Consider the following 26,837-nt stretch of genomic DNA (forward strand, 5'->3'; position numbering starts at 1 on the left):
TTGGCAGACTGGACCAGGTCCTATGCGTTGTTTTCTATTTGGCCGGCTCATCTTTGTCTGGTATATATGTTACTTTGCCGGCCTACCTGTCATCACATCCAGTCCATGACGCGTCCAAATTTCTCCAATTAGGGAAGCAAGGACGCAGTATACTACTTAAGAAGCGAGTTGATACATTCGCTACTTGCTACCTTCCAATTCCACCATTTGCCAAACTGCCAATAGTGTGCTCCGGCACCAGCGGCGATGGCCGAGATCACATTGACACCCACCTATGCTCTTCTCATCATCTTCTTCGCTTGTTGCCTCCTTCCTAGCGTTGTTCCCTTGTCCTTTGACTACCCAAGTTTCGGCTCAGATGACCAGAGGGCCATCAGAATTGAAGGTGACGCCTCCTTCAGCGTCGGCCGCCTCGATATTAGCGTGAACCAAGTAGGTAGCATCCATGGGAGCAAAGGTCGTGTGTCGTACAGCGCACAGCCCATGGTGCTCTGGGATGAGCAAACGGGCGAAGTGGCAAGCTTCAGCACACGCTTCTCCTTTGTCATCAAGGCAAAGAACATCAGCAAAAAGGGGTGCGGCATGGCATTCTTCCTCGCAAGCTACCCGTCAAGCCTACCGACTGTGTCGTCGGCTTATTACAACCTCGGCCTCACCAACCTAAGGGACGGCGCCATAGCGACAGGTGACAGCCGGTTCGTGGCGGTGGAGTTCGACACCCTCAGTGAGGCCCAGGTATCAGACCCCAACAGAACTTTGGATCACATCGGCATTGACGTGAACTCGTTAATATCGGTGAATACCTCGGACTTACCGAGCTTCAGCCTCGACGGGACCATGAACGCCACAATCCAGTATGACAACATCTCAAGCATCATGGCTGTGACACTATTGCTTGGTGATGGTCGAAATTCGAACTACAGCGTTAGCTCCAAGGTTGATCTCAAGAATGCATTGCCTGCGGAAGTCTCTATTGGTTTCTCGGCGTCGACGGCAGCATCCATTGAGCTGCATCAGCTGCTTTCTTGGCACTTCAACTCGTCGTTGGAACGCAAGAAGGCACCGGTGGTAGCACCATCGGTACAATCGCAACCCTCCTCGGGAACCTCCAGTTCCGGAGTTATAGCAGGAGCTGCCGCTGGTGCATCACTTTTCCTTGTGGCTCTCTTCACCGTTTCAGCCTTGCTGGTGCGTCGTCGTCGGAACAAGAAGAAGCAGGAGGCAGAGGGGAAGGATATGGACTCGGAAGGCGAGGTGGTCATGGAGATGGAGTTGGGGACGGGGCCAAAGAGGTTCCCTTATCGGCAACTCGTCAATGCGACCAGGAACTTCGCAGCGGAGGAGAAGCTCGGGCAAGGTGGCTTCGGCGCAGTGTACAGAGGCCACCTGAGGGAGCTTGGCCTCTCGGTGGCCATAAAGCGGTTCTCCAAGGACTCGTCTATGCAAGGGAGAAAGGAGTACGCGTCGGAGATCAACGTCATCAGCCGTCTGCGCCACCGGAATCTGGTGCAGCTCCTCGGCTGGTGCGACAACCATGAGGAGCTCCTGCTGGTCTACGAGCTCATGCCCAACCGTAGCCTCGACATCCATCTCCACGGCAAGGGCACCTTCTTGACATGGGCAATGAGGTAAGAACATCTTAGTTGCACTGTACTACTACCAAACGTGAACTTGGCAAATATATACGTAGGACATTCGAGCTCATGAATGGATGTCAATTTGCAACAGGATGAAGATAGTGCTCGATCTTGGCTCTTCGCTGCTCTACCTCCACGAGGAATGGGACCAGTGCGTGGTGCACCGCGACATCAAGCCGAGCAACGTGATGCTGGACGAGTCCTTCGGCGCCAAGCTAGGCGACTTCGGGCTCGCGAGGTTCATCGACCACGCCGTCGGGCTGAAGACGATGACCGTGGTATCGGGGACGCCGGGCTACGTGGACCCGCAGTGCCTGATCACCGGCCGTGCCAGCTCCGAGTCCGACATATACAGCTTCGGCGTGGTCCTGCTGGAGGTGGCGTGCGGGACGAAGCCGATGAGCACGCTGGACAAGAAGAGAGGCGTCTTCCGGCTGGCGGAGTGGGTCTGGGACCTTTACGGCCAGGGAGGCGTTCTCGAAGCTGTCGACCAACGGCTGGACGGCCACTACGACAAAGCGGAGGCGGAGCGCGTGATGGTCGTCGGGCTATGGTGCGCGCACCCGGACCCGACCGCACGGCCATCCATCAGAACGGCCATGGCCACGCTGCACTCGAAGGATGCCAAGCAGCTGCCCCTGCTGCCGTCCAAGATGCCCGTGCCGACCTATGCGCCGCCAATGGCCCCGTGGGACGGGCAGTCGTCGTCGTCGTCTTCTGCAGGGATGTCGACGTCCACCGTGACGCGATCATCAACGACGAGCGGCTTCACGGGGCCACAGCCAGTCGTGATGCCCAGGGCCTGAGCACCGGCTTGGGCCATGTCGAGATCGTCGGGGCGGCTGGTCAGGTTCTTTTTGGATCTTCACGTCCAGATAGCCCTGCTCGAGGCCAGCAGCGGCAACTACTATGATGGAGAACAGATGGACTGATTGTTTTGCTCTGCAACATTAATATTTGCGTTAGGATGATTCTCTTTTTTGGTGGCCATGTTCCTGGGATGGATGTCTGAAATGTCCTCCTCTTTGTGTTATATTATACTGACTGAAGAAAATATATGACTCTTCCTTTGTTCATGGCTTAACTCTGAACTGAAATGTCGAGCACGAACGAAAATGTGTCCACATCAATGGCAGTTCTATCCCTGCTTGATTTGGGCTTTCTTAGAATTCGATATTCCAAGCCCCAGATCTCCATCGGCCACACATCTGCCGTACGTCGTGAGCTTCCCAATCTCGGTCTCCCTGGTTTCCCTCGGATGCCTCTGCCACTGCCATTGCCATGGTGACCTCTCTCGGATGCCACTGCCACACGCAGGCGCTGCCGCATCTGATTCATGTTTAATGACTGTTCCGGCAGCCACGGTCGGCGCGTGCACTCCGATCTCAGGGCATCTCCAACCGGGCGACCCAAACGGACGCGCTGGGCCGTCCGTTTTGGGCCGTTTGCGTGCCCGAGCGGACGCGCGGACGGAGCCCCGCGTCCGCGCGGACGGAGCCCCGCGTCCGCGCGTCCGTTTGGGTCGCGTGCTGCGCCCAACGCAGCGGCCACCCATTTGGACGGTGACTGCGCGCGCGCGGTCGACATATCGTCGAACAGGTTGCGTGCACCGGACGTCGCAGCTGCTCTCAGGTTCTTCGGGCCTTTGGAGTTCGCCGGCGCACGGTTCAGGTCAATGGACGAAGGTGACGGCCCCGTCATGGACTCGCCCACCTCCGGTGACCCATCCCGTGACTGGTACGCCTGCCGCCCATGCGCCCCCATTTCGTGCCCAAATAGGGCGGTCGGTGGGGCGGTTGACCTTGGAGGAAGGGGCCGGGTCACGGAGGAGGCCGAGCTCCCCACCGAGGCCGCGCCGGTGCCGGGGATGATCATGTGCTGGCCGAGCGCCGGGTGGCCGTAAAATAGCATGGCCCGCTCGCTCTTGAAGGAGAGTGCTCTTCGCCTCCGTCCGGAGTTGGAGAAGCCTGCTCCGCCGCCCGCCGCCGCTCCATCTCGGCGGCGGTTTCCCTCTTCCGTTGGTCCGGCGCCTCGCGCCGGTCGGCCCTCTTCCTCGCTCTCGAGCTTCCTCGCTCCGGGGTGAGGTCGGCCTTCGCCTTCTTCGTCGGCGGCCCGGGGGAGCTCGGCCACCGCCGGTTCGAGAGCCGCCTCCACGGCGGGAGCGGCAACGGCCGCGGGTGCCTCCTCTCCGATGGTGGCGGTGGTGTCGGTGGCGGTGGCGGCGGCGGCCGCTTCGTCGGCCATCTCTAGGTTTTGGGAGTACGAGTGGAGTGTTTTCTCGTTTTGGGAGGCGGACAGGCGGGCCGGGCGGACAAGGGAGGACGCGAGCGACCAGCCTTTCGCGTCCGCGGCCACGCAAACTCGTCCAAGATTTGGGCCGGGTTTGGGTCGTCCCGGACGCCGCGGCCATCCGTTTTAGGGATGGGTCCGCGCGCTGGGCCGCGGTTTTGTCCGTTTCGACCCATCCGGACGCGCGGGCGCGGAATGGGTCGCCCGGTTGGAGATGCCCTCAGATCCATCATCCATCGCATGCAATGAAGGTGCACCGGTCCGTCGGCATCGTGCCCCGTTATTACCTGGGTTTAATGGCGGCGAGTGTGCATGGTCGTGCCTGTGAGGCGTTCAATTCTCTGACGAATATGGCTCCATGCACGGGAAGAGGTTAATTAAGCTTCCTGATCGTGATCGATGAAGCGACCCAAATGGCCAAATCGGCTAGCTAAACCGAGGTTAAGATCTTTAGGTCAACACGGAGCTTGCTTACTAGTTTAACTGTCGGTTTCTCTGCCACGCCAAGATCCATCATATATGCAACGGATTTGGGACGACTTTGCCTCGATAACTGAAGCCTGCCACAGCATATTCAAATAGGTTAATCGTGGAAGCACATCATTTCAAGAAGAGCCGATCCAGTCCAGTGGATCCAGGAGGAACTAGCTAGTGCCTGCAGATGTACCAGAATTATTCAGAGAAGCCAAATCCGCAGAATCAGTAAAAATAATTCACACGTCAAACCAGATGCACGCAAGCACGGAGCAGCAGGGGACAAATGTCACCTTGTCACATGCCTCCCGGAGGAATCTTTAAGTTAACCGGCCAAAACCGGGTGCACGGCAGGCACGACGCAGGCCTCGCCGGCAGCTTATAAAAGCTGCACCGCGTGGTGGTCTCCTTCACAACGAACAGCTTGCATCTAGGCTAGCAACGCGGTGAGGTGACGAACAAATCCACTCCACGTACAGTACAACAATGGTGCACAGGCTCCGGCACGGTGACGGCAATGAAGCTGCCGCCACGACGGAGGGGAGGAGGAGGCGGCAAGGTGGCGGAGAGGCCATCGCGGCGATCAAGAGGAAGATGCTGCGGTGCAGCGTCAGCGAGGCCGGAGAGCGGGGAAGGTTCAAGCGGAGCTACCTGGCCGGCGGTGGCGCCGCCGGTGATGGCTCCTCCGCCGTCTTCTTCTACCTCGCCTGCATCGCCTGCGCGCCCGCGTAATTGATTGTTTCGTGTTTCCTATCTTCCCTTCTGCATAGGCTGTAATTGTCTGGTGGTGGCTCTCGATCAAGAATCAAGATGCGCTGGTGTAAATAAAATGTGTTCCCTTAGTTTTGGATTCCTCCGTATGTGTGTGCGCGCGCGCTAGCTGCATGTTTACCTCACCCAGAGTGCTCCCATGGTTGATTCAGGGCCGGTCCATACGAACTAAGGGCCCTGGGGCGAGACGATAAAAGAGGGCCCTTGCTGACAAATTATTTTAAAAGTGCATTGTATTTTAAAATCAATCCAAAACATGAAAGATGGTCTTTGAATTATAAAACTTGAGAAACTAATAATATATTAGGATATTGTCTATATCTCTAACAAACTAAAAAAAATCTGTATCAGCACATCAAATTCTGGTATAGTCATCTGCAATCTTTTTTCTTCATAAAAACATTGCTATATCATTATCATCACCTTAATTCCCACATTATTGCTCTTCAATATTTACTAGGTTTAATTGCAGGGATTTCCTGCAAGAACTATCTATTCTAAAAAAAATTCAATTGAACCTATGTGGGATTCTACTGGTTCATCTCTGTGTTTTTTCACTTCCTTTTCCCGCTACCAGATAAACCATTTTTAGAAGACATGTCACCAAATTGTTTTCGCAGAAAATAATCAATACATGATGGTCTTGGAACATCTTTCTCTTCTTCCAATTTTCTCTCTTTTCTCTTATTTTCCTAGACCTAATAATGTAATACATAAAAATCGTTGCATTGAAGAACTATCTGGGGCCGGGGCCCCTACCACCCGAGGGCCCAGGGTGGTCGCCCCTTTGCCCCCCCTTATGGGCCGGCCCTGGGTTGATTTGCGTCGACATTTCAAGTCTCTAACGTCGACCAGTGAATAGTTTGTAGACCTCACAAAATCGATACATTTGGGTTCGCATTCAAAGAAATCATAAGAAAGCGTGTCTTTTTTAACTACGAATTTTGATGTAAGAAATTCAAGATCAAAATTAAACATAGAAAGTACTTGGAAGGGCCCTCACACCATTGATATGTTTTAACCATTTATTATTGAGGTTATTATTGAGGTTATGCTAACTTATTATGCAAGTTATTATTAATGAAACAATATGTGTAAGTTGTCTATATATGAGTCATACAGCTCCAAATCGTCCATAACCGCGGACACGACTTTTTAAAAAAATTTAACCCTGCAGCGGTGCCTAAATATGCCACACGCACGATCAATCAAACTGAGCATGGGAAGGATATATCACGACACACACTCTCCTTCGTCACAACAATGTTCATAAAGCCACCTAACTAAGTTCATTCTGTATCGAAATTCGGTCAAATCTCCGAAATGAACCTAGCTATGTGCGTCAAAACATGCTAGGTGGACCATCACCTCTCACAGGGGAGGATGTCCCACTTCCCAGAGGCTCCGCATCCTATTCGTGCGTACAAGAACAAGGGGATACAAGGCTTATCGGGGCTTCCCCAAAGTAAACAAGGAGCAACTTTGCACGCATGGAAGAACCAAAAGTAAACGTTGCAAACTAGTTTTGGCCACTGGATAAAGCTGTAGATTTCGGCGGTGATCGAAGGGAGACCTAATAAACATACCCACGTGTGGTTAGAGCGCTCAATATCGGAACAGATAACAAAAACTCGGGTCCTAAGATTTCAGGAAACACAAGTGAGCTATCACAAAACAATTGATCGGCTTCGGGTTCGAATGCGGATATACCGGACTGCGGATTCGAGTCGGAAATGGGGCGGACTCGAACCGGAAACAGAAGTAGTCGCATATATGCTCTCATCGGTAGATACTTATAGTTTTGCCAACTCTTGAGAGAGATTTGAACTTTCAATCTTGTGTAGTTAAGAAACAAGAGACACAGTGTGCTAAAACTCAAGCACTGATATTAATTTAGAGGTAAACATGTTCGTAAAATGAATTTGGTAACTCAATAACTACTAACCTTGCAAGATTAACATTGGCTTTTGACTAAAAAATCGGATTATCCGATTTAAAATCTTCAGATTATCCTAATAAAATTTCGGATAATCCATATCCGCATGCTATTTGCTATACCATATCTGGAGTGCCACTTCGGATTCGGATATCGTTATCCGCCGAATTTTGTAAAATCGGATATGGATGCTTTAAAACGGATTCCCGCCGATTTCGGTGCGGAAATTATCCTATCCATTTGCACCCCTAATTGTAACCATGTAGCATGTGTCTCGAAACCCCCAACAGATAACCCAGATAAGAATAACGAGATATAAGCGATACTAGCTAAGCATGCACTGCGACTCACAAGGCTGGCCCGCTAACCAAAACAATAGTTGTAGGAGCGATGTGGAGGTAATGTGGGTTGCTTGAGGTAAACAAGTGGATAGGACACGTGACAAGAACACAACTCAAGGCTAGTATGAGAGAGAAGGCAAAATAAAATAGGTAAAAGACTCATATAGAGACAGGGGTGGGAAAATGCTTGCATGTTAAAGATTGCCGAGGAACATCTGAAAAACTTATCGTAGCTCGCATCAACTCAATGCCCTATCCGCGAAGAAGCAAAGCACTGGAACGGCGGGTGCAACACTTACTACTATGGCAAAAAAATCGGCATGATCACGATATAATATGCATGGTATGGCAATAATGATGCAGTGCAACTTATCCAAATTAAGCAGACCGAAATGCCCACAAACAATGATTAGGCTGTAATTGTCTGGTGGAAGGCTCTCAAGAATCAAGATGCTCTGATGTAAATAAACTTGTAACGAAGGGCGCGACATATTGTGGTTGGTTGATAGTAATTTTACTGTGGTAAATATTTGTGGGTTCTAGTTGATTATTTTGTCCTTTTAGAATTGACGTGTTCTGATTTTTTAAGACTCAGCTGGTGTGTCGTTTTATTTTTATATGGCAGCTCCATATAGATTTCTACTTGGATGTGGATGGTGGTGGAGTGTCTTAGTAACCGGTGGATCACAAAATTTTTTTTATTAATGAAACATCAAAAGAATACATGGTGTAAACCAATCACCTGCAAAATTATGGGTGCAAAATTTAGACTTCTAGATTGAGTGCATTCGAGTGTTGCAGTCTTATTTATCTTTTTTCTTTCTTCCATAGGTGGGGTTCAACCTTGTTTTCGGTATATTGTCCTTTTCTTATTTCCCCCAATTGTGGTTAGAGGACAATGCTTAATTAGTTGATTTGTAGGTCTAAATATAACATGTGACGTGCATACCCAATACGAATTTAGTGGACCAAATTAAATTGATGACCCATAGCAGTAAGTGAAGATTCTCCTACAGGCAGCCCTACCAAATATTACTTACATAATCTATTGCTAACAAGATAAGATTACCATCTTTGTGAAGCTCTTTTGGGTCATGGCAGTGCATCTTCTGCAGGTCGTCTGCCCGTCAGGTGTTGGGACAGTATGCAAGAGCTGGGAGCACCTAATTAAAATTAACCTGAAATGATAGGAACGGCCACAGTCCTACGCCCCGATATGCTTAAGAGATAGGAACGTTGTTTAGATCGGTACATGCAGCTTACAAAAATGCAGTGGACACCTAGCTCTCGGCTTACAAGATAACACTTTAGACATCTTATTTTTAAACGTAAGACCAAAACCCAACTTTAAATTAATAAAGCCACAACGGCCGATTACATGGATGCTAAGAACAGCTTACAACACAAAGAAGAAACAAGCAAACAGAAAAGAACATGAAGAATAGCTTGCAACTCTAAGGTCCTCTTCAACAAACAGAGCCCGGCACCAGTGGAGCTCGAGGAGATAGCTGGTGTGGCAGGACCGGGAAGGCCCGGAAGCAAGCATCAGCCTCAACCTTTCCATCGCCGCAGAAGGCTCCCTGCCTCCTTGCCCTGGCTCGAAGGGCACCGTACCGTCGGCCGATGGAGGCGCTCCCCTGAGCTAGGCTGTACACTAACGCTGGGAACCGAGGGAGCCGAAACCAAGAACACCGACGCCAAGCCACACAAAGAGCAACACAACAGTAAACCGGAGATCGAACGCATCGGAGACGAAGAAGCTGGGCACGCTGGAGAAGATCACCGGAACACCTCCAAACACACAACCTACCCGAGCTCCCCAAGGCCGCGCCTTCAGCAAGGTGAGCGATGCCACGGCGCCACCGCGGCCCAATCTAAGATTAGGTTTTCACCCAGGGAGCAAAGAGGAGGGGGGAGGACAGTACCTCGGCGGCGCCCATGGACGTCGTCGCTGTCGTGACCGGTAACACCGGTCAGGGATTTCTCCTGGTCGCAGAGTCCCGCCACCATCAGCCTGGCCGGTGCAGGACCAGCGAGCTTGGACGCCGTTGAGGAGAGGAGGGGCCAGCGGCTTCAGATCTGGCACCGGCGACCACCGAGGGGTCCCCCCAGGCCAAGGCCAATACCCGCCGGCTCCGCACCGCCCACATGTCCGCGGAGACCAGCCCGCACCCGCAAACACCACTCGCCGCCGAGCCGGAGTCGCACCACCACCAGATCAGGGCCGCCGCCCTGAGACCCCGAGCCCCCACCGAGGAGGCCGCCGAGCGAGACCTCCCGCACCCCAGACTGAGCCAGGGCTAGCCATCGGAGCCGGAGGAAAGCCGAGTGACACTGCTGCGGTGAACCCGGCGCGAGGTTCCTCCACCCATACGCCGCGCGGGGAGCCAAGGGCTCAAATCCCCGCCGCCCCCTTCACCGGCGTCACGAGCCAGGCCTAGCGGGGCCTCAGGGAGCGACGAGGAGGAAGGGAGCGGAGGGGAGGGAGCGGCGGCGGTGGAGACTATGGTTTCGCCCCCTCGATCGCCTGAAGGGGACGACGCGAGGGGAGCGGTTCTCTCGACCAGACCCCAAGTCAACCAATCCTAGACATCTTATCGATGATTATATGCAAATTGTGTGCAAGATTTATTTAGCATTAACTTTTTTTTTTTTGCGCTATGATATCGTATCTACCTATGTTACTCTAAACTTCTCTCTCCTCCTTAATTAGCTGCCACATCAGTATTTTTGTGGGACTAATGTGCATGATACTAGTTATGATACTAGCAGTATGGCATGGTTCTCCTCATTAGGTCTTGTGTCATGAGACAAAATCTGAGTACACGACTATGAGACCGCGTCACTTTGAAGCGTCAGGAGATGCCTCGAGCACCAACGAAAATGTCATCACCGCATAAATAAATAATTAATGCCTCCTTTGTCACAACATGGCAAATACACAAGACCGAAACATCATAGCATCACATTCACAAATGATGATTCTTCTCCATTTTCTATCTGTCAGAGGTTTCAAACTTTGAACAATTGAGCTGCATGATTAATTCACCTCGACGATATTTTCACCTTAGCTTCTACTCTATGAAGAGAACGCGTACGTTCCTTGCCCAGCTCTATAGTTAATACCGGTCACTAGTTCCATTTGATGCTGCACCCAACACTGCAGGGATATAAAACAAATGTCAAGGGATGAACACTCAAGATTCTACATGACCAATACAACATACCTTGGTTTCTGCGCAAAAGGCAATTCTTGTCCACTAAGTGCACAGTCGATCGCACGGCTTAAATCCCTACGAATCGCAAGCCAAAGTGAGCACATTGGATAATGGAGCGTTTGCACATCGATTTTTAAGATACCTACCTTCCGGTGACTGGTACATTGCTACCGGGCCGTGAATCATCAAACTGACCATGGTAGAATAGTTCAAATGGCCTCCGTCCATCCTAGCACCCCCAAAACAAGAATTGTTGACAGATAAGAAATCAGGGACAACGACATGGTACACTAAAGAATTTGGCCGTGTAAGCATCACGAATCAGAAAACCATTAGCATACAGTCGATAATGTTACCTTTGTGAACAAGTAAAACTCTGGTGTGCAGACTGCTTGAAATGCCTTGGCAGCTTCTTGCGACTGCAAGGTGCAGTAGCAGCAATAAAAGTAAGCAAAGAAGGTTATGGAGACTGAAGGACTGCATCAGGAAACACATATCGTGGAGGACAGACCTCGTCGTACAGATAAGGAAATGAGTATTTGAATTTTTCTGCATCCACAATCATATGTTCAGGACCATCCTGCAGCATTTCAAATTTAATTTGAGTTCAACTGGGAAAAACTGACAATTTGCTTGAACAATAATAGAATAACATGTACTGATACTGAAGCATCAAGATACATGAGTTCAACATCTCCCTAACTAAGCGGTTGCTTCAGCACTGTCCTAACTAATGTTTAGAACTACTTGCTAAATTCTTACTTTGGAATGAGATGATACATGATAGTATGAACTAGAAATATTTCTAGCACACCATTCTGAAAGGAAAGCTCATAATTGCTTTGCAGAATATCTATCAACTTAGGGCCCAATAGCAACAGCTACATGACTAAAGCCAAATAACATATGCCTGAGAATGTCTACTTATTACAAGGGCAGATATTTTTTAATCACTAAAATTGTTTATCTCTGGGATATATTAGTTTGAGACCACAAGAATAACTGTGGTAACAGTACTATTCATCAAAGGTACCAGTGTGATATTTTAAATTATAATCTGAGAGTAGACAGGTTCCTAATTGATTAACGCCATCATGTAACGAAATTCAATCTGAGAAAATATTTAGGTAAGAAAGAAAGAAGAGAAGAAGACAATTTTTTTTATCGCAAAGAAGTTCAACATAGTGATTGGTTTCTTATAAAATGGTAGCATGTTTGTTCACTACATATTTTTCCATATAGCTGTAATTCGAGTTTTAGGTGGCTTCTACCATAATAACTAAAAGCATGAATTTTCTAAGATTCCCCTTTTATGTTCTCAGGAAGAAAACTCCCTGGTTAAGAGGTATGCAGAAAGAAACTACTAGAAAGCATTCATGCTAATAGCATGCAAGTTGTAACTCATAACCTGGGGATGCGTCACAACTGAATTTGAGGATATGGCGATACAAGCAAGTCCTTTCTGCATTGTATTGTATCCATGTCAATTGCTACAAGCACAAATTTAAGAGAAAGTTTCATCTGCTCTTCCAGTGTCCTTACCTCCATGTAGAAAGAGGTGAGCTTTGCAATATCTTTTTTCAGATGTTTTACAAATGGACAGTGATTGCATATGAACATAACCTGAAAGATAGAAGATACTTTGTTGTTAAGCACCAGAAACGATGACCGGCTCACGGCATGGCATGAATAAGGATAAGGGGAAGGACATCACGATTCTCTAAAAGGTAATTTGAGGAGTCAACTATGATTTCGAGGATATTCTTATGGTCATACTGAGTTAGGGGTGTGTATTCACTGGCTCGGGCTAACTGAAGCCTGAAGGTAACACGCAGGGACAAGAGGCTGAACAGAAAGCATTGAATGCACTCAAAATACTATGAACAATGCAGAAATTATCTCAGAAGCACTGACCAGCAAAGCAGGGCTACCCTCGAAGTCATCCAGTGTCCAGATCTTTCCGGTCATGGGCTCAGGAAGCTGCATGATCAGATCAGCAACAAGAAACCACAAAGGTCAGCACATCAGCATCGGGCTTTAGTCTTGGCTGGCAGGAAATTAGTAACCAGCAAAGAAGAAGTTGAGCCGACCTCGAACTGTGGGGCGCGGAAGCCCACGGACACGCCGGTGGACTCCAACCTGGCTGCGCGCACCTGGAGACGCGCCCTGCCGGAACCCGCCGCCGCCGGCGTCATGAGAGGCCTGTACGCGCGGGCGCGGTGGGCGAGGGCCGGGAGCAGGCGGGCTGAGCACGAGGCGGAGGAGGAACACTGGGAGGCGCGGGCTCTGACGACGCTCGTGGTGGCGACCAGCGACATGGCTCGCCAGATATCGTGCGGGCGGCTGCTGTTAGGATTCGGCTTGCACTCCGACCCGAACACGTCTCGCAGACTTCTGCTCGAACGCGGACGCCAATTTTTTGGCTCTCAGCCCCGAGCGCGGATGGAATCTGTGTGAACATGGATGGCATGTGGCAAACCAAAACTGTTTTAAACGAAAACTCCTCGAAACAGACTTTTGGTTGTTCCACTATACTAATATAGCAACTAACTCATATAAAAACCTCATAGCACAGCACAAAACCCGCTTAAATGAAACCAAAAAGAAAGTTGACAATGATGGTTGATACGTGCATTTTACATCATTAATATAGTAACTTATATGGTTAATTATTAATGATATTTGCCATGATTCACCATTATTTATGCCTTTTTAGTTAATTTACGAGATTTTACTACAAAATTCCCTCCATTGGTACTAGGAGACAGAAAACCTCCTTTTTTTTTTTCGTATTTTGCTATTTTAGGGATCTTCATAATGCCTAAAAATCAAAAGAAAAATACATGATCAGTTTTTCATCAAGACAAAAACCGTGGGCTAAAGAAGCACGAGAGGGGAGCCAGGAGAGCCAAACGAGACCAGGTGGCGCGATCCCCTCAGCTAGGCGCGCCACCTAGGTTCGTTTGGACCTCGAGCGTCGTCTCGACCCCTCCCTTTTACATACATCTCCATCTCGCCAAAAAACCTATGCCATATTTTTCCCAAGATTTACAAAGGCGGCGGCAGAGATGAAAGTCTCTCCTCTCCAAGCGACGGCAGATCCCATAGCACCGGAGCCTCCTGTGAGGGGGAAATTGACGCCATCGTCATCACCACTCCTCCTTGGTAGAGGGGGAGGCCTCTCCATCAACATCTCCTAAGCACCATCATCATCACCATCTTCATCTCCAAGATCCACTTCATCCCACTCATAGTTTGTGATTGATTAAACTCGGAATATTGTTTAAGTGATATTTGCATGTTTGTGATTGGCAACTTGTCTTTATTTGGTGGAGATATTATATTTTCAAATTGTATTGTAATCCATATGTTTCTGATCCATGTCATATCTGGTACTTGTGAGTAGATCCCCATGTTCCTTAGGGCATAGGATGACTTGCTATGATTTTCATATAATATGCAATGAGTATTTGGTTAAACTTTTATCTTTTATGTGGTTCTATGATAGTTTTATGCGTACATCGACTGCATATTACTTCACCTATATGGACTCATAGGGCTGCAGTTTGATGTAATGATGAGGGTTGGAAGGCATGAAATCTCAGAAACCGTCTTCCAATATTTTGAGTTGCATTAGAGGAGTTATTGCCGGGGACAAATGAACCAACTGCTATGGTGGGAGATTTATGTCTTAATGATATCTATACTTACTTATGAAATGACTCAAGGACCCATCATAAGGGGTGTATTTTCTCATATTTATGGCTGGTCCTAATTTAGGCCCCCCTAAAGGAATGAAACTTAACAAGATATTCATCATGTAGTGTAGAAATCTAAATGATAACTAAATCCATGTTGCCCTTAGGAACACTTGTCACATATAAGTTCACACACACACTTGATCGAGCTTGTCCTGGTACTGCATAAAGGATTGGCCTTTCTTTCTTTAAGAGCACTCACTTATTGCTATTTACTTTTATTAATTTATTTTATTGCAAACTACAAACCTAAAACACCAAAACGACTGCACCCTTTTATTATTTTACTTGTCAACCTTTCCTGCGCTTTGGAACCATCAGTGGCTCAGCGAAAAGGAAATGACTCGCAACCATTGCGACCTCATGGGGATTTCTACCATACTCCTAGCAATGTGAAGCACAAGGTACCAAGCATCGCCTTCAACGAGGAAAGCGACAATGATGACACTGCTGCCCGGATAGGTCCTAGGTTTCCCCCTGATATGCCACGAGAGGTGGGGAAGAGGTATACCCGACGCTCTTTAGGAAGGACGGCAACACCCACGGGCGCCACCACGTTCATGCCTAAACGGCAAGGATTTCTCCCGACCAAAAAAAAAAACCCACACTCCAAGGCGATTTGTAGCGCTCCACCAATCTTGCAAACCCACCCTCACACGCCACCACGGTCTTGCAGTCACCATTGTCGCCACATCGTGACCCAGGTTGCGAGGTTGATAAGACTGAGAAGAAGGAGCATTGGCTAGGGGCGGCAGCATAGCAGCGTGCTGGAGACACTAAAAAAATAGTGGTGGTCCATATCGTTTTTCATATGTCACATGTCAAACTAGAAATGTCACGGACGACCATCCATGACAAAATTTGCAACAAAAAAATGTCGTAGACTGATCCTCATAGGATGATCTGTGACGTTTTGGGTTGCCAAAAAATGTCATGGCCATCCTCGGCGTTTCGGGATTTTCGTCATGGGTACCTGGACCAGCCCAACCCAGGCCCAGTCATTCACGACGTAATTTCCGTCATGGATGACGCCACATGGCAAACGACATCTTGATAGTCGTTAGACATCGTTTGCATATTTGACGGTACTCTGGCGAGGGGAGCCTCACAGAGGGGAGAGGGGGGAGCCATGGGGTGAGGAGTCATCGGGGCGGGGTCACACGAGTTACCCAGCTTCAGACCTCGCGACGGCGGTGAGATCCTACGTACTGCTATAATTCACTATAAAACAACAAGTACGTGATTACAATGAGTTGTGTCTTGCCTCAAGGGCTTCCAGGATCAGCCCCGAATCTAGGGTTGTAGGGAGCAGATCCCGTCGGATACGACTAAGCCTAAAGTACATAAGGGATTCACTATCTTGTACATCACGGATTCGACCACCTTTAGTCATGGGCCGGATCCGATAGCTTCGCCTCCAGGCCTGATCCTACCTCCATTTTCTCTGACATATGGGCCGCTGTGTGCCTCACCACCATCTATGGACCATCCATGCTTGTCAGATTTAGACCCCTTCGTAGTATACCTAGTTGGCATATCCTCAACAACAATGCAACTTATAAATTCTGAATTTTAGGTATTCATGGACGCTAACAAGTGCATGCTTTAATATAAAAACATATATCACATACTAGAAGAAGAATAATAATGACTAATTAACTAGTCGTCACAAAAAATAAGAAATGAATATTTTAAAAACAAGCATCGCCAACATGCAAAATCGGAAGAGAGAACTTGATGAAAAACTTACTAGTTGACACTTTCTACATTGGAATTTAGTTTGGCAGTTCAATACAATGAATTATCTACATTTTTTAAATGGGTGATGGGAGCCGTGGCCTTTGCATTGAAAGATGCATATGACTTTGTTTATTAATTTATTCTACAAATGACAGACAAAGAACATACGCCAAAAAACAAGAAGCATCCACACTACACATATAAACCCAACAATGGGTGAAGATCATCTCATTAGGGCCTTATGCCAAGAAAACAACGAAATTCCTCCATCACCTAGGAACCGGGAACATATCGCAAACCTCGAGGCGCCCTCTAGGAGAAACAAGATTACTCATCTGGTTTAAAAGACTCGTGTGTACCTCATGTACACGCTACAGATTTCGTCACAACCATCAAATCGCTAAGCAATCTTGATGGTGAAGATCCGCATAAACTTCGCCTATCCTGCCGATGACACCATCATGGTGCCATATGACACCTCCTCTCTGAGCACACACGTCAACATGCGTCCTCCTTCAAGACTCTACGACGCCATGCTGCCGAGATCCACTGTCGTCGACGTGGTAAGAACCACGCCGCTCCATCTTAGAGCCTCTTCAAACACGATGCACCAGGGGAAGAATGATGCCGTGCGTCGCTAGCAACCGGGTAAGGAGATGAAGGCTGCAACAATGATACCTTCAACAAGGTAGTGACGAGATTGCTAGATCACCACCAACTCCGAGATCAGTGCCGCCACCATCAATGGAGCTATTGTCCCATGACGCTCGGCCATGCCATGTTCATGGCCACCTAGCTTGTCACCGCCTTTTAGAATTATCTACTTAGTTCCACTAAATCTTAATAGTCCTATGCTCCAAATATCTTTGCCAACTTATTTTCTCATTTCAAATACACTACAAACAAGAAACCAAGGTCTATAGATATTTAAAGATACTACCGTAACATTATACATACAAACACATACATCATAACACTTCAAGTGCATACGTTAATTGGTAAAATAATGAGAAAAATACGACTTGCAGATTTATGGCAATATATATACTTGAAAAAAATATTTTCTTAAACACCCCAAACTAAACACTACAAAAGTTGCAAAAAAACCAAATTTAGTTTAGTGCTATGAAAGTTTGTAATGACAAATTCAATAATTGTACGAAAAATTGTACTTAATATAAATGTTACAATCGTATAAAAAAAAGTATAACTAGTTTTGTAGATAGTATATCAAAGAGTATATATATGAATAGGAGCACTAGACATTTAGTGCCAAGCCAACTTATGAAAAATAAAAAAGTTCAATATTAATATATGGATATTTTTACTTGCCCTAGTCTAATTAGATGCTTTGGCTCCTCGGCGGGGATGTGGTCGTGGTTGCCGAGCGGGCCGTCACTGTCATCAGTGGAACCAGGTTGACACCGACCGTGGATTAGAATCTATTTCCCAGTAACCCGACGGTGGACACAAACAACTGCACTTCCTCCCCTTCCTCCTCTTCTCCACCCGCGCCATGTTTCTCATCTTCTCCACGGTGCAGCTCCAGGGCACGTTCCGAAGAGCCTTAGTCCAGCCGGTCCAGGTCAGCTTTTTCCAGGCTGGCCTGTTCCTGCTGGGGTTTGCCGTGGTGCGGCCGGTACAGACGGTGCTCCGGCCACCTGGGAGCCCTTGCGCTCCACGCCGCAGCGACTTCACCAAGCTCGCCGAGTACTGTGATGACGCTCCTCGCTCTCATGGGGTCAATGGCGTCCGCAATGGTCCCCATCCAGATGGTCACCGAAAACGAGGCGTTGAACGCCCAGGGGCGTTCCGTCCGCACCGTAAAACTTTGACAGAGACTAGGAATTTTTAATAAAATTTAGTTAAAATCTCAAATAAATTTCTTCCAAAGCAGAAAACCCATAAAATGCTTTTGACAACCCACCGGCCCAAATATTTTTATTGGTGGTTAAGTGGGATTGCACTCATGTTTTCTTCATTTATCCTCTTTAGAACTTGACATTGAATAAGTCTATTGGATTTCTAGCAAAACCACGGAAACTCACGTTTTACACTATGTATATACCATCAATCATATTTTTTCTTTTACCCGCAAAAAATCATGTTTTTCGTTTAGTGCGTCATTTGCAAAGCCACTGTATCTCGCCTTGAAGGCATGAACCATTCACTCAGCGAGCGAGTCACAACTTGTATCCCCAGTTTCCCACTGATTTTCCAAAAGAAAAAAAAATTGTACTCCCTCATCTCTCCCAGCGCATCTCCTTCCCCTCACTCCTCCCCCATCGCTTCGTCGGCCGAGATTCCTGCTGCCTCAAGGGCGTCCTTGCCCCTCCTCCGGTCCTCCCTGCAGCACACCGGGTCTATGAAACCGCGGTCGGAGCTTGCCGTAACCCGACGAACTGGGCTGACCCAAACGGACGCGCTGGGCCGTCCGGTTTGGACCGTTTGGGTGGCCAAGCAGACACCCGGACAGCGGCCCGCGTCCGCGTATCCGTTTGGGTCGCGCGCTGCGCCCAACGCGCGGACGCATCGCATAACCGTAGAAACAGGAAAACAAATAAAAAAATGCGAATTTAAACGAAATTATATTGAACATATGCCCTATTTTGGGCAAATTTGTACATAGCCCTATTTTGGGCAAATAAAACTAACAAAAGAAGCCCCTATATGGGCTTTTAAATTTAAACTAATATTTAAAAACCCTCTAGCGGCGCGGTGGCCGCCGGTGCGCCGCCTAGCCCCTGTGGGCGTCGTCGGCGACGTCGTCGTCCCCGGGCGGCGAGGCGCTGTTGTGGCTCGACCGCGCCGGGGACTCCGGCCACGGAGACCACAGGGCCTCCTCCCACGGCGAGTGGGGGTCCGGAGCCACCCGAGGCTGCGGCGGCGCACGGAGCGGCGCCTCCTCCCCGAGGCGCTGCCGCCCTCTCCGCCGGGCGCGGCGCTCGGCCTCCCGGCGCCGCGGCTGGTCGGCGCGGCGCCGTCCTCCTCGCTGCCGCCGCTCCCGGCGGCGCTCCTCGTCGGCGCGGCGCCTTGCCTCCTCCCGCCGCGCCGCCTCCTCCTCCTCCTCCCGTCGCGCCTGGAGGGCCTGGGCGTAGAGCTCCCAGCCCTCCGCCTCCTCGACCTCCCGCCGCGCCGCCTCCTCCATCTCGGAGGTGCGAATGGCCGCATGGAGGTGCGGCCATTTCGCCTCCTCCTCCGCCGCCGAGATCATCAGGGCGGCGCGGAGGTCCGGGTCCTCCTCCGAGGACTCCGACTTCGGCTCGAGGAGAGAGGCGACGGCTGCGGCAATGCCGCACCGCCGCGGGCGGCCTCTCCGATGTGGAGGCCGCGTTGGTTTCCTCCCGATGGCCGCAACGCCGGCGGACGACGGCGGGCCGCCGCTCGCCTCGTCGTCGTTCGCTCCGGGAGCGAACCGTCGCTCGGGACCATGACGGCGGTTTTGCTCGGGAGTGGAGTGGGGACCGGAGTGGAGGGCCGGATCCCTCCGGGTCCCCATTTAATAGTCTCCCGGTCACCGACGAGTGGGCCCAAGGGAGACGAGGCGACCGGCCGCGGACGCGAGCGGACGGCGCGTGCCATCCGCGGCCACGCAAACCTAGCCCAGATTTGGGCCGGGTTTGCGTCGTTCCGGACGCCGCGGCCGTCCGCTTTTGCGGTACGTCCCCGCGCTGGGCCGCGTTTTTGTCCGGCTCGACCCAAACGGACACGCGGGCGCGGTTTGGGTCGCGCGGTTGGAGATGCCCTAACCCCGCATGTTGCCGTCGAGCGTGCGAGCTGACGAGAGCAGGCTGCTAGAGTTGGAGAAGCATCTGGAAGGCGTTGGCATATATGTGGAGTATATTCGTCTGGTGGCAGTCGCGTAATTATCTGCACGAGGAAATGGGGATATCTGGCCATCTTCTCCGTCTAGACGTCCGGATGGTCGTGGTCGGAGACCCCACGTCGCCACGGGACGCCCGCCGTGGCGCCAGATCTCCGGATCCATCCTGCACGCGGCACGCCTTCCCTGTCCTCGTTTCCTTTCCCGTGCAGTGCCACTCCCACGATATCTCTGCCACAACTTGCCGAGTGTGATGTTAATTTTAGCCAAAAAACTAATGTTTTTTAACTTTTGATTCAAATTTATTGACTCTGTTTACGCAAAATACGTAGTATTGTCTACAATCTATCTGGATTAAATAAATTTGCTTGAACTAATTTAGAGTAGCAACGTATATAACGTTAAATTGGAGTATTGTGAAACTATGGATATAAGTTTATTAATTAACTCAATATCATAATTGTTGTTAATTTTTCCTATAAATTTGATTAAATTTTAATAAATTTGACCAGGAAAAAAGTTTAAATAATAGATGTACACTTATGCACGGATGCAGCGAGTAATTCATAAGAGCATCTCCAATCACATTTCCTAACCGATGTTCGACAAAAGCTTCGTATCGGCCGAATGGGGATAATGTCGCGTGGTGCTGCATTTGGGGCATGCTCGTTTGCGTCCGCCAAACATTTGTTTGAAAAACTTAAATTCAAACGACATTTGAAATTATCATTATATTTTACATGGTTTGAATGAAATTCATGTAAGCTAAACTAATCTACTTCATCGTCTTGGGCGTCAGTGGGATTCCAACGGCCATCCGCCACCGCTTAGCAGGTGCATGTCCAATAGAACTGGGTAACATGCATCATACAAGACCCACGCTATAGAGACGGTTAAGATGTGGCTCCCAAATGTGTTCGTGGTCAAGCCTCTTCCGGTGCGGTTGTTCAACATAAAGAGCAACGAGAATGTGTGGCGTGAGGCGATGCTAGGGACGGCTCCATGTGGCCGCCTAGGGAACCGACACAAACATTACTACCCTTGACGGGAGGTTGATGACGATGTAAATGACGAAGAGAACAATCATGTCGGCACCATGTGTCGATGGCACGGTTGATCCAACGCTCACCATGTCGCAACGCCGTTGCATTCGGCGCTCCTGCGGAGTGTTAATGGGCTCGGGATGCCGAACACAATATTGAACCGCCCCAGCTCGTAAAGACTTTTGAGGCACCCAACCACCCCAAATCATAAAAGACTTATGAGGTACGCGGCTGGACGCGGTTCTACACGTTCCCAAAAACCTTTGAAGATGGTTTGGAGAACACATGTGGAGTTGTTCTAAATATGTACCGTAAGACATCACTTGTACCCCGTATATTAGTTTGATGGGATCATGCAATTGAAATGCAGTGGCAAAAGCGGTTCAGGCGAAAGGAGGCGCAAATCCAACTGTCCAGTGGGAGATTAGAAGACAGGCGGTGCAATTTCAGGAAAAACTTCATCCCTTCTTCATCCAAGGATCATGCATATCAATAGCAATGTTTGCTCACAACTGTGCTCAACAGGCAAAAACTCTCGCCAGAGTCTCGCCTTTATGTTCTTGCAATAACCCCTGCTCATAGATCATCTTCTTGTCCTGTATCAGTAGCAATCAACAGATTACTACCATCAGAAACAATGTTTGTATCTGTACAATACCTATGAGTAATGCAATTAGGGTGCTCAGCACCCTACCCTTGTTCAAAAATGCAGTGGCAAAAGATCAATCCAGCACAAGCACACACTTAGGCACACAAAACAGAGGATCCGTAGGATTCCATCTCGTTCACGTCGGACAAACACGAGAGGGTCGCCGCCTCGTCGCCGTTGCCGGCGGCCGCCCAACCTTTCGGGCCACCTTCTACTGGTCACCCTGTACCACACACATGTACTACCAACCATACAGAAGCTAGCTACTGCGCATCACACCAAGAACAAATGAGCATTTCCCGCCCTAAATATATAATAATCCCCAGTCTACTTTCGCCGACGCATTTCTTACCCGCATTATTGGCAAACAAAATCGTTTTTCTTATAACTATATCGCAAGGCAAAATATGCTTTCTTCTTCCTTGCGCAAGAAACCACGCGCGCGGACCGCAGCGAATATTTCCTTGCTCCGCATTTTTTTCCTCTTTCTTGTCCGAGAAACCACGGGCGGCCACGACGTGCAACCGCCCCCGACCGTCGATGACACACGTGGGTCTCGCAGGTTCCGGGCCCACCGTTCAGTGAGAAACGTGGCATCTTGAAAAAGGCAACGGAGGGACAGGTCACCCGCGCACATCGGGCTTAATCAAAGGATTTCTCTGGATTTGTTTACCTTTCTTGCAGCCCCATTTCGCCTTTTCCTCTCCTGCTGCCTTTATATAAACCGCCCCTGCTTAAACCCTCTCCACATCCGCTTTCCAGACACTTCTCCACATCCCGTCCCGTCCCCAGCGAACCTGCTCCAACATCTCCATCGCGCCGTCGTCAGAGTTCCACTCGCCATGGGTAAATCGCTCATCGAATCCATCCCTCTAATTGCTTTGCTGCGTTTGTGCTCTGCTTCCTGATCTGATCGGTGTTTGTTTTCGTGTTTTTTGCTTGATTTGGGGCCGCATGCAGGCAAGATTAAGATCGGAATCAACGGTATGTGTCTCTCGCTTTACCGATCAGTTGTTGTTTTCCCTCGGGGTGAGGTTTGGTTGACTATGTGGTGATTTTGAGTGGCTGATTTTGCTCAGGTTTCGGAAGGATCGGAAGGCTCGTCGCCAGGGTCGCCCTCCAGAGCGACGATGTCGAGCTCGTCGCCGTCAACGACCCCTTCATCACCACTGAGTACATGGTATGCTCCCCTCGATCTGTGGTTTTCACCCGTTTTGATGGACAGATCTGGCGGTTCTACAAGGTTTTAGAGCGGTTTAAATTTTACCCGCCGGTTTAAATTAGCACATGCATGCCGGTTGTGGGTGGTTACTGTTTGAGTACATGATGGTTACGGTTTAGTAGCCTGAGTGGTTCAGTATTGTCTCTGGTTTGGTAAGAGTTCAGTAGTTCGATTGGAGTTCAGTCGTTTGTATTTTTCCAAGATTTTGTAATTTTCTCTAGTATGCCAAGACACCCGAGTTCCACAGTGTTTTTTCTTCCTCTTTGACGATAACCTGTCTTAGATGCAGAGTTGTTTTGTCTGCTTAGTTCCACAATTATTCTATCAGTTCGTTGAGTAAATCATTGACTGCTCGCAGGTTGAGCGATCTGCTGTGGTCCTAGCCTTATCCTGTTAAATCTTAACCGTTTATTCTGTGATGTGCAGACCTACATGTTCAAGTACGACTCCGTGCACGGCCACTGGAAGCACAGCGACATCAAGCTCAAGAACGACAAGACTCTCCTCTTCGGCGAGAAGGCAGTTGCTGTCTTCGGCGTCAGGTAGTCCTATGTTGCAGCTTCTTCTTAGAACAGTTGAGCCAAGGCTTGTCTGCCTGTAGCTGTGGAACTGATGTTTGAACCTCTGTGATTCATTAGGAACCCTGAGGAGATCCCATGGGCCGAGGCTGGTGCCGACTATGTCGTGGAGTCCACCGGTGTCTTCACTGACAAGGACAAGGCTGCTGCTCACTTGAAGGTATAATTCAACTTCCAGTTTTCATCTTCCTACTGTATATTGTTTTTAACTATGTGCCCGTTATGGCCATTGCATACCAGACTGAGGAGGAATACCTTGTTGACATTTATGTTACAAGTGGTATTCTGTAACTTCTACTTGTGATTTCTTAGTGTGTGTAAGCTTGGTCAGTGAACACACACTCTAAAGAAGCAGGGGAATGACATAGTAGAGACTGTAGTTTCTTTTGCCCCAGAATTTATCTAGTTGATTACTTTGATTTGGGTATGCTCTAGTAACTTAGGAAGTACTGGCATCAGTATTTACGATGGTATATTCAGTGTCCTAAAATATAGTTTTGTTGACTGAGCACAGATACAAAATCTTCTTCTAGCAGTCCTTGCTCTCGATGCTAGTTGCATGGAAGTGCTCTGTTTTACATGAACTTAGTTTTTGCAATGCTGTTCCAACACTTGGTATGTGATTATGTCTTACGATGTTCTTTAAATATCAGGGTGGTGCCAAGAAGGTGGTCATCTCTGCTCCAAGCAAAGACGCCCCTATGTTCGTTGTTGGTGTCAATGAGGAAAAGTACACTTCAGATGTTAACATTGTCTCAAATGCTAGCTGCACCACTAACTGTCTCGCTCCCCTAGCTAAGGCATGTTTTACTTCTTCATACATCACTTTATTTCAATGACTGATGACTGATGTTGGGATCACGGTTCATTAATTGTTAACAATGGTTAATTTCATCCTCCAGATCATTAATGACAACTTTGGTATTATTGAGGGTCTGATGACCACTGTTCATTCCATCACTGGTAAGATTTTGTTGACGGCCATGGTCTTGTAAATTATTGGACTGTTAAAATTATCAGGAAGTTGACACAGGCATTACTTTATCTCTCTCAGCCACCCAGAAGACTGTTGACGGACCCTCAAGCAAGGACTGGAGAGGTGGGAGAGCGGCAAGCTTCAACATCATCCCCAGCAGCACCGGCGCTGCCAAGGTATGCCAAGAATAGTGCTCTACATTTATTCAAAGGCAAATTGTTTTGAATGCATTGTCTTCTCTTACCTCTATTGACTGTTCTGTGCTTAATGTAGTAGTAAGTTCTTCTATTATGTGCTATATCCGGTGTTCGATAAGTGGACCCCTGCCTTGTTACAGGATACTTAAGTGCGGAACTTGGGGTTTGATAGTTAATATTGTGCACACTCATTTTAATTTAGCACTGTGGGCCAGTTCAATAGATTTCAGATTTTAGTATGTTACAACTTGAAATATAATGTGCACAGCTGTGTTCTGGTGTTCAGTTTGCTGTTTATCTCACTTCTCAGGGAAATGGATGTGTTTGTTTCCACCTTCATAGCCGTGATAGCATGCTGTTTTATTCAAGTTGACACACTTACTAATGATATTAATGGATTTCAGGCTGTTGGCAAGGTTCTTCCTGAGTTGAACGGCAAGCTTACCGGTATGTCATTCCGGGTTCCCACAGTTGATGTGTCAGTTGTTGATCTCACTGTTAGAATCGAGAAGGCTGCATCATACGAGGACATCAAGAAGGCCATCAAGTAAGTGCAGTTCTAATCTTAGAGCATCCCATGCTCAATCACAGCAGTTCCTTATGCAGAAATTTCTGTTATGCTTTTTTTTTTTCTTTTCCAGAACCCCACTGACAAGGGCATGCTAATTGTTTTTCAGGGCTGCATCTGAGGGAAACCTCAAGGGAATCATGGGTTATGTTGAGGAGGATTTGGTCTCCACTGACTTCATTGGTGACAGCAGGTATGCAGATATCTTGCTATTGCTGGCATAAACTCTCAGTCTTGTCAGACAGTTACTCATTGTTGATGTCTGTTGCTGCAATTTAGGTCGAGCATCTTCGACGCCAAGGCTGGAATTGCTCTGAACGACAACTTCGTCAAGCTTGTGTCGTGGTACGACAACGAGTGGGGTTACAGGTCAGTTTCAATGTTGGTTTCATTTTGTGCGTATAATACAATGTGTTATTCTCCTCCCCCCGTGCCGTTTAACACTTTGGAACAAATTCCTATGCAGCAACCGTGTCGTCGACCTGATCCGCCACATGGCCAAGACACAGTAGGGTGTTCCCCTTCTCTTCTGGGCGGCGAGGCCTGATCAGCCACATGGCCAAGGCACAGTAGTGTTCCGCTTCTCTTCTGGGCGAGTCGGAGACGAGCCTTTTCTTTGTCTATGCAGAGAGAATAAATTTGGACGGCGTTGGCAGACGCCGAGTTCATGCTTAGTTGGACATTAGTTGCCTTCTGTTTTCCGCATCTACTACTACTGTCTGTAATGGAGTTGCTAATCAAGAACTCGTTTTTGCTCGTTTGTGAAAATATATATCGTTCAGTTCCGTCGTTTATCTTGTTTCGACTTGCTGGTTGCATTGTATACCTGTGCCATGTGATGTTTCTTGCTTGCCTTGTGTGTTATACACTTGTACTCCAGGGCTGCGTGTCTTGTTTGATGACGAGGGCCGCTGTATGTGGTCTCGTAGTACTGCGATAATTTGTTCTACAGTAGTACATTGAATCGGTGGTGGGCGACTTACAGTTCCTTGGATGGGGGGACAGAACGCACCGAAGCCATTGAAGATCCCTGGAAGGACGGATAAACTCGAGCGAGTGAAGTGCAGCAGGGCCATTCTCTTGGCGACCACCTGCACATAGAGTCCACAGCACCTCCCTTCTCCTTTCCTCCCGCCACCAAGGCCAACCATAAGAGCAACGCTGCAGCCCCTGATGCAGATTCAGCCACAAAGTGTTATATTGTGATCCAAATTCATATATTAAAGGGAGGCTAACTTCTGACGAGCGGAACGAGGTCCGTCGCCGGAGGCTTGGGCTGAAGCGTAGGTTATATACAAGAAGCCTGCACCAGACCCGGCACCATGTGACAAGGTATCAACTTGTCAATGCCTATGGATTGTAGGCTAGGGTTTAGTTGGAAGTAGAGGGTAAGTAGATCTCGAAGGTTTCAGCCGGAAAGTACTCGACGATTATGAAAACTAGGGTTTGCAGACAATGATTCGATCGATTTCTCGTCCCTCGACTCCCCTTTATATAGGAGGTGGAGCCGAGGGATTCGTGCTATACAAGTTTACGCAGTCCGGGACGGTTTCTAACTCATCCCGCCGGATTACAAACAACACTTCCTATTACAACTCTATCTTTCCTTAGTAAATC

At 48.7% G+C, this 26,837-nt stretch overlaps 3 protein-coding genes across 3 annotated transcripts; 2 read left to right on the forward strand and 1 right to left on the reverse strand.

Annotated features, from left to right (window-relative positions):
• The first annotated feature begins 246 nt into the window (after positions 1-246).
• Positions 247-2,443, forward strand: LOC124683114 (L-type lectin-domain containing receptor kinase IX.1-like). Its single transcript, XM_047217689.1, has 2 exons — positions 247-1,628; positions 1,729-2,443. Exons 1-2 carry the CDS (start codon positions 247-249, stop codon positions 2,441-2,443), a joined length of 2,097 nt encoding a protein of 698 aa, XP_047073645.1.
• A 7,889-nt stretch (positions 2,444-10,332) lies between these two features.
• LOC124683115 lies at positions 10,333-12,999 on the reverse strand. Its single transcript, XM_047217690.1, has 9 exons — positions 12,757-12,999; positions 12,581-12,646; positions 12,209-12,289; positions 12,075-12,128; positions 11,178-11,246; positions 11,023-11,085; positions 10,813-10,895; positions 10,676-10,741; positions 10,333-10,608 (listed from the first exon to the last, which is right to left on the reverse strand). The coding sequence occupies exons 1-9, from the start codon at positions 12,982-12,984 to the stop codon at positions 10,581-10,583; spliced, it is 738 nt and encodes a 245-aa protein (XP_047073646.1). The 5' UTR covers positions 12,985-12,999; the 3' UTR covers positions 10,333-10,580.
• Positions 13,000-22,485: 9,486 nt separating this feature from the next.
• On the forward strand, positions 22,486-26,014 carry LOC124689689 (glyceraldehyde-3-phosphate dehydrogenase 1, cytosolic-like). The gene is made up of 12 exons (XM_047223180.1): positions 22,486-22,525; positions 22,640-22,663; positions 22,759-22,859; positions 23,328-23,443; positions 23,540-23,639; positions 24,133-24,279; positions 24,382-24,442; positions 24,534-24,631; positions 25,057-25,199; positions 25,330-25,413; positions 25,500-25,589; positions 25,687-26,014. The coding sequence occupies exons 1-12, from the start codon at positions 22,522-22,524 to the stop codon at positions 25,730-25,732; spliced, it is 1,014 nt and encodes a 337-aa protein (XP_047079136.1). The 5' UTR covers positions 22,486-22,521; the 3' UTR covers positions 25,733-26,014.
• Positions 26,015-26,837: the final 823 nt, after the last annotated feature.

Source organism: Lolium rigidum, chromosome 1 (genome assembly GCF_022539505.1).
Source record: "Lolium rigidum isolate FL_2022 chromosome 1, APGP_CSIRO_Lrig_0.1, whole genome shotgun sequence".
Taxonomy (NCBI): domain Eukaryota; kingdom Viridiplantae; phylum Streptophyta; class Magnoliopsida; order Poales; family Poaceae; genus Lolium; species Lolium rigidum.